This window comes from Canis aureus, chromosome 12 (assembly GCF_053574225.1).
Source record: "Canis aureus isolate CA01 chromosome 12, VMU_Caureus_v.1.0, whole genome shotgun sequence".
In the NCBI taxonomy this organism is placed as follows: Eukaryota; Metazoa; Chordata; class Mammalia; order Carnivora; family Canidae; genus Canis; species Canis aureus.
The window spans coordinates 18,616,465-18,628,599 of record NC_135622.1 but is presented as its reverse complement, the minus strand read 5'-3'; the positions used below and the strand labels follow the sequence as shown (position 1 = coordinate 18,628,599).

Below are 12,135 nucleotides of genomic sequence, written 5' to 3'. Positions count from 1 at the left end.
ATTTTGCATTTTATGCAAATACTTAATAAGAATCTGACAATCTTAACTTTGGACTGTTCTGTGTTACCAGTAGTTAGGGCTCTGAGCTGGTATATCACTGGGCAGGAGAGCCACAGTAGGCAGAATTTCCTGAAAACTGAGAGCATATATGCTTATTAACACATTGAGACTACCTCCCACTGTTATTAGTCTTCATACCATGCTTCATTGGCTGCCCATCCTAGTCCCAATGCCATTTTTTCGGAGCCCATGCATTGTTATTCCATTATGCAATAAGGATACAATTTCAGGCAGAGCAAACTTGGGTTACCTTGACAGCTTACTGAAGCTCTCTTGTCAAATCAAAGCCTGTTTGCTTAACTACGAAAGATGTACAAGTACGGTGTTTTCTAAGTCACATTTTTGCCATTACCAGAAGACTTGGTACTCTTCCTTTTGGTACTGATGTTCGACAGAGTGACTAGCCAAATATTGTTATTCCAGTGTTGGCATTAAGTGATAAGCAGGCTGTGTGCTCTTCAGTGTTGACGAACATATGAACTCAAGAAACTCGGGAAGGCTTTTCTTTAGTTCCACGGCACTGTGGTGATTTGAAAATCAAGGAAGAAAGAAGGAAACCTTATGATAGCAAATGTACAACACTGAAGAAAATAAGACTTCAAATGCTAAATACATTATTTGTATATCAACTGTCCCATTACTACACGAGATGAAATGCCCGATATCGGTAAGCTGGTGGTGATTTATATTAATAGTTTTACAATGTGCATTTGTCTTCTTTTTAATATTGTAGGTTTCCATTTAATTACGCAGCTGAGAGGCATGCGTGTGGTGCTAGTGCTACTTCCTACACTGCTGCTTGTTATGCTCACGGGGGCTCAGAGAGCTTGCCCAAAGAACTGCAGATGTGATGGCAAAATTGTATACTGTGAGTCTCATGCTTTCGCAGATATCCCTGAGAACATTTCTGGAGGGTCACAAGGCTTATCATTAAGGTTCAACAGCATTCAGAAACTCAAATCCAATCAGTTTGCCGGCCTTAACCAGCTTATATGGCTTTATCTTGACCATAATTACATTAGCTCAGTGGATGAAGATGCATTTCAAGGGATCCGTAGACTGAAAGAATTAATTCTAAGCTCCAACAAAATTACCTATCTGCACAATAAAACATTTCACCCAGTTCCCAATCTCCGAAATCTGGATCTCTCCTACAATAAACTTCAGACATTGCAATCGGAACAATTTAAAGGTCTTCGGAAACTCATCATTTTGCACTTGAGATCTAACTCATTAAAGACTGTGCCCATAAGAGTTTTTCAAGACTGTCGAAATCTTGACTTTCTGGATTTGGGTTACAATCGTCTTCGAAGCTTGTCCCGAAATGCTTTTGCTGGCCTCTTGAAGTTGAAAGAGCTCCACTTGGAGCACAATCAGTTTTCCAAGATCAATTTTGCTCATTTTCCACGTCTCTTCAATCTCCGCTCAATTTACTTACAGTGGAACAGGATTCGCTCCATTAGCCAAGGCTTGACATGGACTTGGAGTTCCTTACACAACTTGGATTTATCAGGGAATGACATCCAAGGAATTGAGCCGGGCACTTTTAAATGTCTACCCAATTTGCAAAAATTGAATTTGGATTCCAACAAGCTTACCAACATCTCACAGGAAACTGTCAATGCGTGGATATCATTAATATCCATCACTTTGTCTGGAAATATGTGGGAATGCAGTCGGAGCATTTGTCCTCTATTTTATTGGCTTAAGAATTTCAAAGGAAATAAGGAAAGCACCATGATATGTGCAGGACCTAAACATATCCAGGGTGAAAAGGTTAGTGATGCAGTGGAAACATATAATATCTGCTCTGAAGTTCAGGTGGTCAACACAGAAAAATCACACCTGGTACCCCAAACGCCCCAGAAGCCTCTGATTATCCCTAAACCTACATTTTCCAAATCTGACCCCACCCAGCCCACCCTTGAAACACCAAGCCCTTCCCCAGGGTTTCAGATTCCTGGCACAGAGCAAGAGTATGAGCATGTTTCATTTCACAAAATTATTGCAGGGAGTGTGGCTCTGTTTCTCTCGGTGGCCATGATCCTCTTGGTAATCTATGTGTCTTGGAAACGCTACCCAGCCAGCATGAAACAACTTCAGCAACACTCTCTTATGAAAAGGCGGCGGAAAAAGACCAGAGAGTCTGAAAGACAAATGAATTCCCCTTTACAGGAGTATTATGTGGACTACAAGCCTACAAACTCTGAGACCATGGATATATCCGTTAATGGATCTGGGCCCTGCACATATACCATCTCTGGCTCCAGGGAATGTGAGGTATGAACCATGATCCTCCTAAAAGCATTTCTACTGCGGGGAAGGAGAGGTAAATGTTTGAAGCTCTAGAGGTGTCTAATCACTAGAAAGATTAATGACCCCTTTTGCTTTTGGGTTTTTGCTCAGTGTGAGAGGTTACTTAATTAAATTACAACCACCAGGAAATTGACTGTTTTTTTGTTTTTGTTTTTTTAATGGTTGAAACTTGAAGGAAGTTCATTCAAGGATGAGATTAAGTTGGAATAAAACACTATGTTAAAACATCTGTTTTTTTTAACAGTTTGTATACAGGGGTTGGACTTAAAAACACACATAAACACAAAACTCTTTTCATTCTAAAATTAATGTCTGGTTCTTGTTGTTTGACTTCTGTAATGGAGTAAAGAAGGAGGGGCCAGCTTAATTTAAAAACAAAGTGATTTTACCAAAATTCCAGGAGGTAATGAAGATTTAAACCAAAGAGCAATTTACCCAAGGGTTGATTTTGTTGTAAATTTTTAGTTATACTTAAAGCATGCAACAGGGATCTCACAGGGATAACTGTTTCCGTGTTACTTGCCATTTAGTTATATACCAGCATAGAGAATGTCAGAGGCCTATTGTGTAATTGTATTAGGCCCTTAAAAGATGTCTTTCTTCTTTCCTTCCTTCCTTCCTTCCTTCCTTCCTTCCTTCCTTCCATTTTTTTTTATTATTATTACTGGACATATATCACTTTTCATAGGTTTTCTTAAGTGCTGGCTATTTGTATGTAATCACAATGAAACTTAAATTCCATGTTTTGGCTATGTCCCTGGTAACTAAAATCAGGTCATGATATTGTGGATGATTTAGCAATAACATAATGACAGGCATAACAGGGACTGTTTGTCAATGTTGCTGTCATCCCCAAAAGAAATAATGTGTATTCTTGTTAAACTTATCCAAAACTAAGTGATACAAATATTTATAAATAAAGAGAGAGAGATTTGAGTTCCTGGTATTTCCCCTTTCTGTAACATTAGCTTCAAATGAAGGCATTCCATGTTACATTATTTTCATTTTCAGGAGAGAATATGTTTGGATCCAATTTCTGATCATTTACTTTTAAAGATCACTTACACTAACATGCGTAGGAGTAGAGAATAGTCACAGATTTCCAACCTGTTGATAAGTAGTACTGGATGCAAATTGTTCTTTGCTTGGTAAAGTTGATCAAAAAGTACAAAGACTGTGACTGCCAAGGCCTTGTTACTAGAATAAAGTAATGGAGAAAGAAAGTTCTGGCAGTATGTTGTTTTAATATTCAATTTTAGATGGTTAGTTTTTCAGAGGAAAGTTTTCATGAGTATTGCATGAGTATTTCTCCTTTTATTACTAGTTATAACAGTTGGAAAAAATAATTTGCTCTTTGATAATATATACCCAATCTCTCTATAGTCCTAAAGGCAGATGCTAATGAAATGTTTTCAGACAAGGCACTGAGTTTAAATATTCTCCAACCTAGTAGAATTTGAAATACTGAGCTATTCTTGAGAGTTCATTTTCTCCTTTTTGTATATGATTGAAAATAAGAAAAGTAATCCCAGATAATAAATCCCTAAAAAAAACTGTATGAGCAATTGATATTGAAATTAAAAAGAATAAAAGATTTTGTATAAAAGTCTTAACAAGGCTTGATGCTTTTGTTGCAGGTTGATATTTATATAATATACATGAATATTAGTAAAAGAAGTTCATCCATCTTGTTTTATTCTAGGTTCTCTTTATATTTTGAGATCCTCTTAAAGGCTAGTAACATAAAAAAGAAAGGAAAAATCCAGGTCCATTCATTCATTTTCTCTTGACTTTTGTCATAGAAAAGTGATTTTTGTTTATAATAATCACCAAGAAAGAAGAAATATTTTTTTTTAAGAAGAAAGATTCTTAAAGAACTAGGACTTGAGTATAGTCTAAAACTTTTCAGAGACCTTTAGTTCCAGAGATTATTCTTTCAAAGACCTTAGGCTTTATCATGATAGGAAGAAAATAAAAGCATGTTTTATTCCATAAAAATATGAGTATGTCAAAACACATTTTGATATTATATATAGTTTGTAGTGGGGAGGTTATGGTCATGAAATTGCAGTGGTATTATTATTGGAGATGAATGTGGTGTTAAGACATTAAATAATGAAGAATTTAATTAAATATTGTAATGAAGAAAGTTGAAATGGCAACCCTGCTGAAGTAGATCAAAATCTCCATGCCATAAAAAGTGGAAAGTGGTAGGCTATACATCTAAGACCATTAACTCAAGGGGTCCAATAAAGCTACATTTGAGAGAATGTTAACTTGTTTTGAAACACAAACACATCAGAACATTGCAGCAACCACTTCTCCTTTTTATAGGATGTTCAATCTATTACAGTTATAGGTAGATACAAGAAATGAGAAAAGGCAAATTCTTAGAAATTATGATTGCAGACATAACTCCCCCTTATGTCTTTGTCACCATGGAGTAAAATTTCTCCTGTTGAGAAAGTGTCTCTACAAAATGAAGCCAGGAGAAAGAAGTGAATTGTCCAAGTTTGTGATTTCTTAGGAGTATAGAGGTATGCTGAGTTGTAGTCTGGTGTTTTTGTAAACGTCACATATGAATAGCTTAGAAAAATAAAGAGTCATTAACATTTATAATACGATTTTGTGAGGTAGGCTTTTTCTTTCAATTCAAAACACCAAACTCTACCCAATAAAGCCATAAATATTTAATTAGGAATCTTAGCACTAAATGCTAATTTTCTAAGACAGTGCCTTGAACAAAACCTGCATTAAATTGAAAATTCCACTTATACAACTGTTACATTTAGTTATCATGATCTAAATATGGTTAAAATATTCATTTTGTCTATTCCTTTTAAGAAGGAAATAAAAATATCAAGACTCCTAATTAGAATGGTGTCTGTGAGCTAACATACAAATATAGCGTTCAATAAGTGAATAATTTGGTTATATTCTCTGTAAGTTTTTTTTGAAAATTCCACATGCACATTTGAGGCTAATACTTTGAAGAAGATAATTATAATACCTTAGGCAGTAAAAATCTCTTATATCTATAAAAGAAGAATAGAGTAGATAGTTGTGAATAATTAATATGATATATGGCACAATTCTAATAGATACATACATCTTAATCATGGTACTTTGAGTGGAGCAGTGTGCTTGGTTGAACTGAATCATTTAATTTGTCTGTCCTCAATATGTGCTTAGAAAGAACTTAAAGCCAAAAGGAAGCTTTGCCTAAAGCTTAGTAAAGTATTATTAAAAGAGAAAATTGCCAAAAAAGAGAGAAAATTGCAATATGTACTTTTGAAAATAGTTTGTGAAACTTTGCATAGCTTTATCTCACTAAAAAATATTTATAAGCATTATGAAGTTACTTTATTCTGCCTACCAGATTTTACTTAAAATTTATACAGAACAAAGTTTTTGAATGCTTGGGTTTTTTTTGTTTGTTTGTTTTCTTGTTTTTTTAAATATTTTATTTATTCATGAGAGACACAGAGACAGACATAAGTAGAGGGAGAAGCAGGCTGCATGCAGGAAGCCCCATGTGAGACTTGATCCCAGGACTCCTGGATCACTCCCTGAGCCAAAGGCAAACACTCAACTGCTGGGCCCCCCAGGAGTCCCATGATAGCCTGGTTTTTCAAGGATATGTTCTATCAAATGAAAATAGCAAGGACCTTTTAAAACTAGTCATTGTGACTATAGGAAAGAAGAGAACACTTCAAGTTTGTCTTGCAAATTAAAAAAAAAAATGAAATTGGTAAAACCTTAAAATGAATGAATAAATGAAAGTGGTCTCTAAAGAAATCCTCCATCCAAAGTATTTTAAAAGTTAACTAATTGAAATATAAAATTTAATGATCTCATAATGCTAAGAGTGCTGCCATTAGGAAAATGGGAGTATAGGAGACATTAGATATATATTTTCCAATATTTGATATTTTAGTTAAAATTCTTCAAAATCAAGTAAAATATAAATATAATGGCTGTTATTGGGCTTACATTATTTCTTTTACTGCTGTGCAGTGGGTGGTATAGACCATTTCTAACAGTTTATTTTTATTGAATGTATTATATCAGATCCAAACTATTGATTTAAGAGGGATTATTATTTCTACACTTCAGATATTGGCATTTTCAACCATACTAGATGAATTTCCAAGAACTAAAAAGCATGTTCAAAGAGGATTTGTAAGTGAAGCAGGCCCAATATCCTTCAGTTTAATTTATACTTTACCAGTACAAAAGTATAGAAAATAAACTTCATTTTGGTGGCTTACTACTGCCGTGTTATGTCAAAATGTTATAATTGAAACTCTACTTTGTACATTCACATGAAGTATATTTATGTGTGAGAATATGTGTGTGTTTGTGTGTATGTATGTGTACGTGTTCATATACACAGAGAAATAAATAGATTTCCATTAAAATTCCTGTCTATTTTAGACATTTGAAATATTGGTGAAGGAATCCTGTGTTATAATTACCAGAATTTGTTAGTCACGAATATACTTTTTGATAAATGTTGAAATCTCTCAAAAATTATTAGTATCTCATGTCTAGGTAGTCTTAATGTTCTTTTTCAAAAAACAGAATTTAAACTACACATTGCCATTTTTGGTGTGACTTTGGGCTAGTCACTTCATATCTCTGTGACCCATCACTAAATGAATATATGTAATTAGCACAAATATCCCAACTCAAAGCATTCCTCAGACTACTAAATTTTGTAAACTCCCAGCAGTCATTCCCAGGACTAAAAGAGCAAAGGATATGGAGGAAAAAATGAGTTATTTATATTCATTGTCAATGAGGAAAGAAAGAACTTCTCTAGTTAATAAAAATTGGCATACTCAGGTGAGGAACATTATAATTTCTTTATGCTTGAGGGGAAAATGTATAATACACACGCATGCACACATATGCATACATGCAAGCACACACACAAAAATTTTTATACCTTTTAAATTCTGGCAAGTAACCAGTTATTTTGAAAGCATTTAAAATATGACTGATTTTTTAAAAACACTATTTTCTGAATTTGATTAGGTTAAAATCTATTTGTGAATAGAGTTTTCATTAGAATCTGCAAATGGTAATCGTAAAGAGTGACAGCTTCCAAGAAAGCCTGACATAGTTAATTTAGGAAAGATTTTAAACTGATGATAAGGGGTTCAATTACCTTTTTTTAGAATAAGTTTGCATTAGCATGTCATGGACAAAATTTTAGTAAGTTATCAAATTGAAAAGTCTGACTATGCTATGGTCAGGAATGTACAGCTTTTGACATACCCCAGTAATCTTCATATGATTTTAGAATTTTTCTTCTTGACACTTTTCTATATTGAATAAAATCTAGTCATCCTAGTTCTCAGGAATTACATTTATAGATAGCTTTATGTATTGGAAGTTGCTCAGTAATATTAGCATTGGGGACTTGGTGACTCATCAGAATTTTCATATCTCTAGAGTTTCATGAATCACTAAATCAAAGTGAAACACTTGCAACCTGTAAATCAGACAATGGGGGAGATTTGAAATATTTGTGCATATTTGAATCAGTGAAAAGCATGGAAGTGTGTTATATTTTAAAAATTAAAATTGCTTTTTATAGTACCAAAAGAGGTCTCATTCATCAGGTCAATTTAACAAAATCTCAGTATTTTAAAATGAAAGAGAAATTATGAGGGTATTTTTCTTGGCACTCCATAGGCCATTAAACATTTAGCTGTAAATTAAAGAAAGTTGAGAAAAAGCACATTATTTCCTGTGGTATCAAAATCACTGGCTTTTTAATAAACTGCTTTAATATGCTTAAAACTTCTCAATATATGCAAATGCTATGATTCATACTCCTGCTAAATAGTTTAAAAAATAATGTTTTCATTGTCAAAAGAAATTAAAGTTAAACAAATGTAGAGGTAGGAAAATTGTTTTTTAAGAGTAAGATGTTTGACTTTAAGCCAAATCTTACATACTTATCAACTTAAGGTTTGGGAGTGAAAAGCCAGCAAAGCTGATATCCATTAATGAATGGTTAAAGGAATTATGAAAATATTTTTTAAAAATCAGAAATAACTTGTCCAAAAATTATCAATAAGTTTGACTAAAAGGAAAAAATTGAACAAAAACTGTTGCCTCTATATCAAATAAGTAGTAAACACATGCATAACTAAATAAGATTGTGATATTTAGCATTATTGTTTGCATAGGGCAATGAGATTTTATATTTTGATATTATATAAATGGTGTTCTTAAATATAAATACAAAAGTAACTGAAATATAATTGTGTTTAATCAACCATGTGCAATTAAATACCCATATACCCCACCTAAATATTTCTGAAGTGCTAAAATGTATATTGCACACAAATATTAAAGTAATATATATTACAGTCTTCAATAGACCCTGTTCTTTATTACTTGTCCCATTCATATGAATTGCCTCAAAAGTAAATATTTGGGCATGACATTAAAAAAATTAAAGCCATCAAAATAATTTTGTTTCTTCTGTCATTTATCATGGTTGTTTTCTGAATCTTTGGATGTCCATACTAGCATCTCTTGGAAAGTTCTATTCTCTCCTTTACTTCAGTCTTTATATTTACTGAATTCTCAGACCTCAAAAGGGTAAAGATATAATCATTAAACCTAGCAAGAAGTGTCATCTTTTTCTTTTCTTTTTTTAAATGTAAATTCTTTCTGTGGAAGAAAGTAAGATACATTACACATTTTTATCACATTGGTTTTAAAGAAAAATTTAAGGTAAAGGAAAACTGTACTGATAAAACAAAATTTCCTGCATAAATTTATGTCATTTTTACCTAGTATTTCAGTGGTTGCAATCTTCAAATCCCATTGAGTTTAAAAACTTAAAGAAAAAATTATGCTTTATTTAAATATTCAATGCAGGCAAGCTAAAGTGGATTTGTTTAAGAAAACTCACTCTTTTTTAGGATCTCATAAGTGAATATATACTTCCAAATAGGAATGTGTATGGTCATGACTGATTTCACTTTTGGGTCATTTACAAGGTTAGTGCAGAACTATATAGACACGGACTTTGGGATAGCTAATCATATAGACAAAGGAAAAATACCTGAAGTTATTTTATTTAGTCAGTTCTATTTAATTCATATCACAGTATATTTTCATTTTAGAATAATAATTTTGTTTCACTGTCTTCTTTTAAAATTAAGTATCATCATATAAAGCATTGAAATTACACCGATTTTTTAAAACCAATGAGAAAGTCTTTGAGTTTAAATTCTGTGCTTGTTTTTAATTCCTCCTTCCTCCCCCCAAGTCACATTTACTGAATCATCAGTTCTTTCATTTTGCCTAGTTATCTAGTTATTTGCAAGGGTAGGAATTATTGAAAGTTGATTTCTTGTTTCCTTTAAGTACCTCCTATTAAATGCATTTTTGTTCAACTGAAGCCCTGAAAATATTGCTTGTTTGTTGCAGCTTAAATTTAATCATGATGCATTTCACTACTAAGTTTTTGATACTTACAATTTTAAATTGACACCAATATTGTTAAATATTTCTAATAAGACTTAAAAAAGAAATAGAAATTAATTGTGTCTGAGTCTTTTTTAGTATGATCTCCACAGATGAAAAATTGTTATTTTCTTCTGTGTTTATAGGTCTGTAAAAGTCTTAGCAGAGAGATCAGCCTTAAAGTACTTTAGGTTGATGGTCAAACCATAGTATGGACCAAAATTGCATTGGTCCAATGGTTAGATCAAGGGGTGAAGAAAAGGTCTGGGAGACTTGAAACTGACTCACTTTACTTCTGTAATATTGGACAAGTAAATATGTATCTGACCTTTCTGTGATATAATTTTTCCATCTATTGAACTGGGATAATAACTTTCCAACTAACTTGTTGAAATGATTAATGAGCTACTATTCGAAAACCACTCTGAACTCCTCCATAAAAAGCTTCAGTGTAAATATAAATGACTATTAGCCATAAGCCCTACTGTCTACTGAAAAATGCAAAATACATTGTGGCTGTATTATTTTCATTGTTATTATTAGTTATAATGATGGTTATAATACTCCCTGATGTAGAAACAAGTGTTGTGGTTACATTTTTACTAAAGTGAATAATAAACCTGACCTTTCAGTCCCTTGTCTGAGCTGTAATTTAGTTTGGGTACCAGACACACTAATATATAAATAATACTTCAGGATTTATAAAATACTCCCTTGGCTGAACATTTTATTCACATTTCAAAGAAAGTAGCATTTACAGTTCTTTTATTAGTATTAATTCTAAGGAAGAAATGGGTTATAGAAACAACTTATAAATTTCCATTCTGATCAAGTATTGTCCTTCAGTTCATTTTCTTAACAAGTGGAGACAATTTTAATTTCCCCAAAGTGTTTATGCATAACAAGAAGTTAATATATATTTTTCAGAAGACCTGATATTTCTCTAGCAAAAATACATAATATTTAATGCTTTGATGTACATAAATATTTATTGTGGTTGAATATAATATGAGCATTTATTTTTGAATAAATAGATTATTATATAATTCCTATTTTGGCCCCATACTCATAATATATTTTAATGTGAAATACTTTTCTTTTTGAGCTTTCCCATGGAATACCTCCTGTGATCCTATTGTGTGCTGTGAAATAGAGGGCACTACTAGTGCAGATCCTTAACAAAAATAAATACCCCACAGACAAAAGACAAAATTTTATCTTTCCTGGAGAAGGCAGTAAGTTATTTTCTTTGTGATTGGAAAAGCAGAGTTATTCCCAAATGAGGATTCTTCCAGTCATTGAATATGTCTCTTCCAATTATCTATTCTGGAACTAGGGATATAACTACAGGATGGGACCATGGATCCACTGGACCTGAACTAAACTCCATCAATCACCGTAAGCCCCTAATCTAACTCTGGGACCACAGTGAAGTTTTGAATCTGCAGGAATTAGTATTACTTCCAAGTTAATGTCCAGTAAGCCCCCAAAACTATTATGGCACTTTCCCCATTGCACAGTCACCTTGGTAAATAGCTGTTTGTTTCTTTGGGAATGGTTAGGAGAAAGATTAAGAGTATACCTTTTGACAGTGTAGCTCCATCTTTCCTCAAGGGGATCTGACCTTTCACTCAAATGTTTCTGAATCTGTAAATTGGCTCAAGTCTGAGAATTGATTATGGGGCCATGACACTACTTTCATGACTCAACTTATACTTCTGTTCACTTGACCTAGATCTGACCTACTTATACTGATCATGTAGGAATTACTACAAATGTACTTTTTTTCCTAGGGACACCATGTTCAAATAGACAATTCCATGGGTCTCTTGAGTCAAATATTTTGATGACCACTTTGACTTTACTGTCTCCTATGGTAACTGTGCCTATCTTTTCTTTGGTAATTAAGTGCTAACATTGAACCCATGTCACCTGGGGATCTCGTGTTTTCCCGATGAAACAGGAATGCCAATTCAGTGCTAGCTATTCCCACTGGTTTCTGATCTGCCACAAAGAGTGACTACAGAGTCATTAGCTATGAACTTACTATTCTCAAACTCTTTCCCCTCTCCAGTTGCCAGATAGTGAATCCATTTTATACTCTTTGGATATGGTCTACAGAACTCTAACCAGAATATTTTTTTAATTTTTGAGATTCACTGCTTAGATTCTAATCTTGAAATTTGAAGGATAAAATAATGTTATTTATCAATATAATATTTTAATAACTTTGTAAATCATAATCTCTTTGGCTCTCTGTCCACT

General features: G+C 33.0%; 1 protein-coding gene across 3 annotated transcripts in view; it reads left to right on the top strand.

The window, feature by feature from the left end:
* LRRTM4 (leucine rich repeat transmembrane neuronal 4) overlaps nucleotides 1-12,135 on the top strand; it is a 698,247-nt gene that overhangs the window by 1,785 nt on the left and 684,327 nt on the right. For all 3 annotated transcript variants that reach the window (XM_077843051.1, XM_077843053.1, XM_077843052.1), the window contains exon 3: nucleotides 794-2,340. In XM_077843051.1, coding sequence (XP_077699177.1) covers nucleotides 794-2,340 — 1,547 coding nt within the window. The remainder of the gene's footprint in view (nucleotides 1-793; nucleotides 2,341-12,135) is intronic.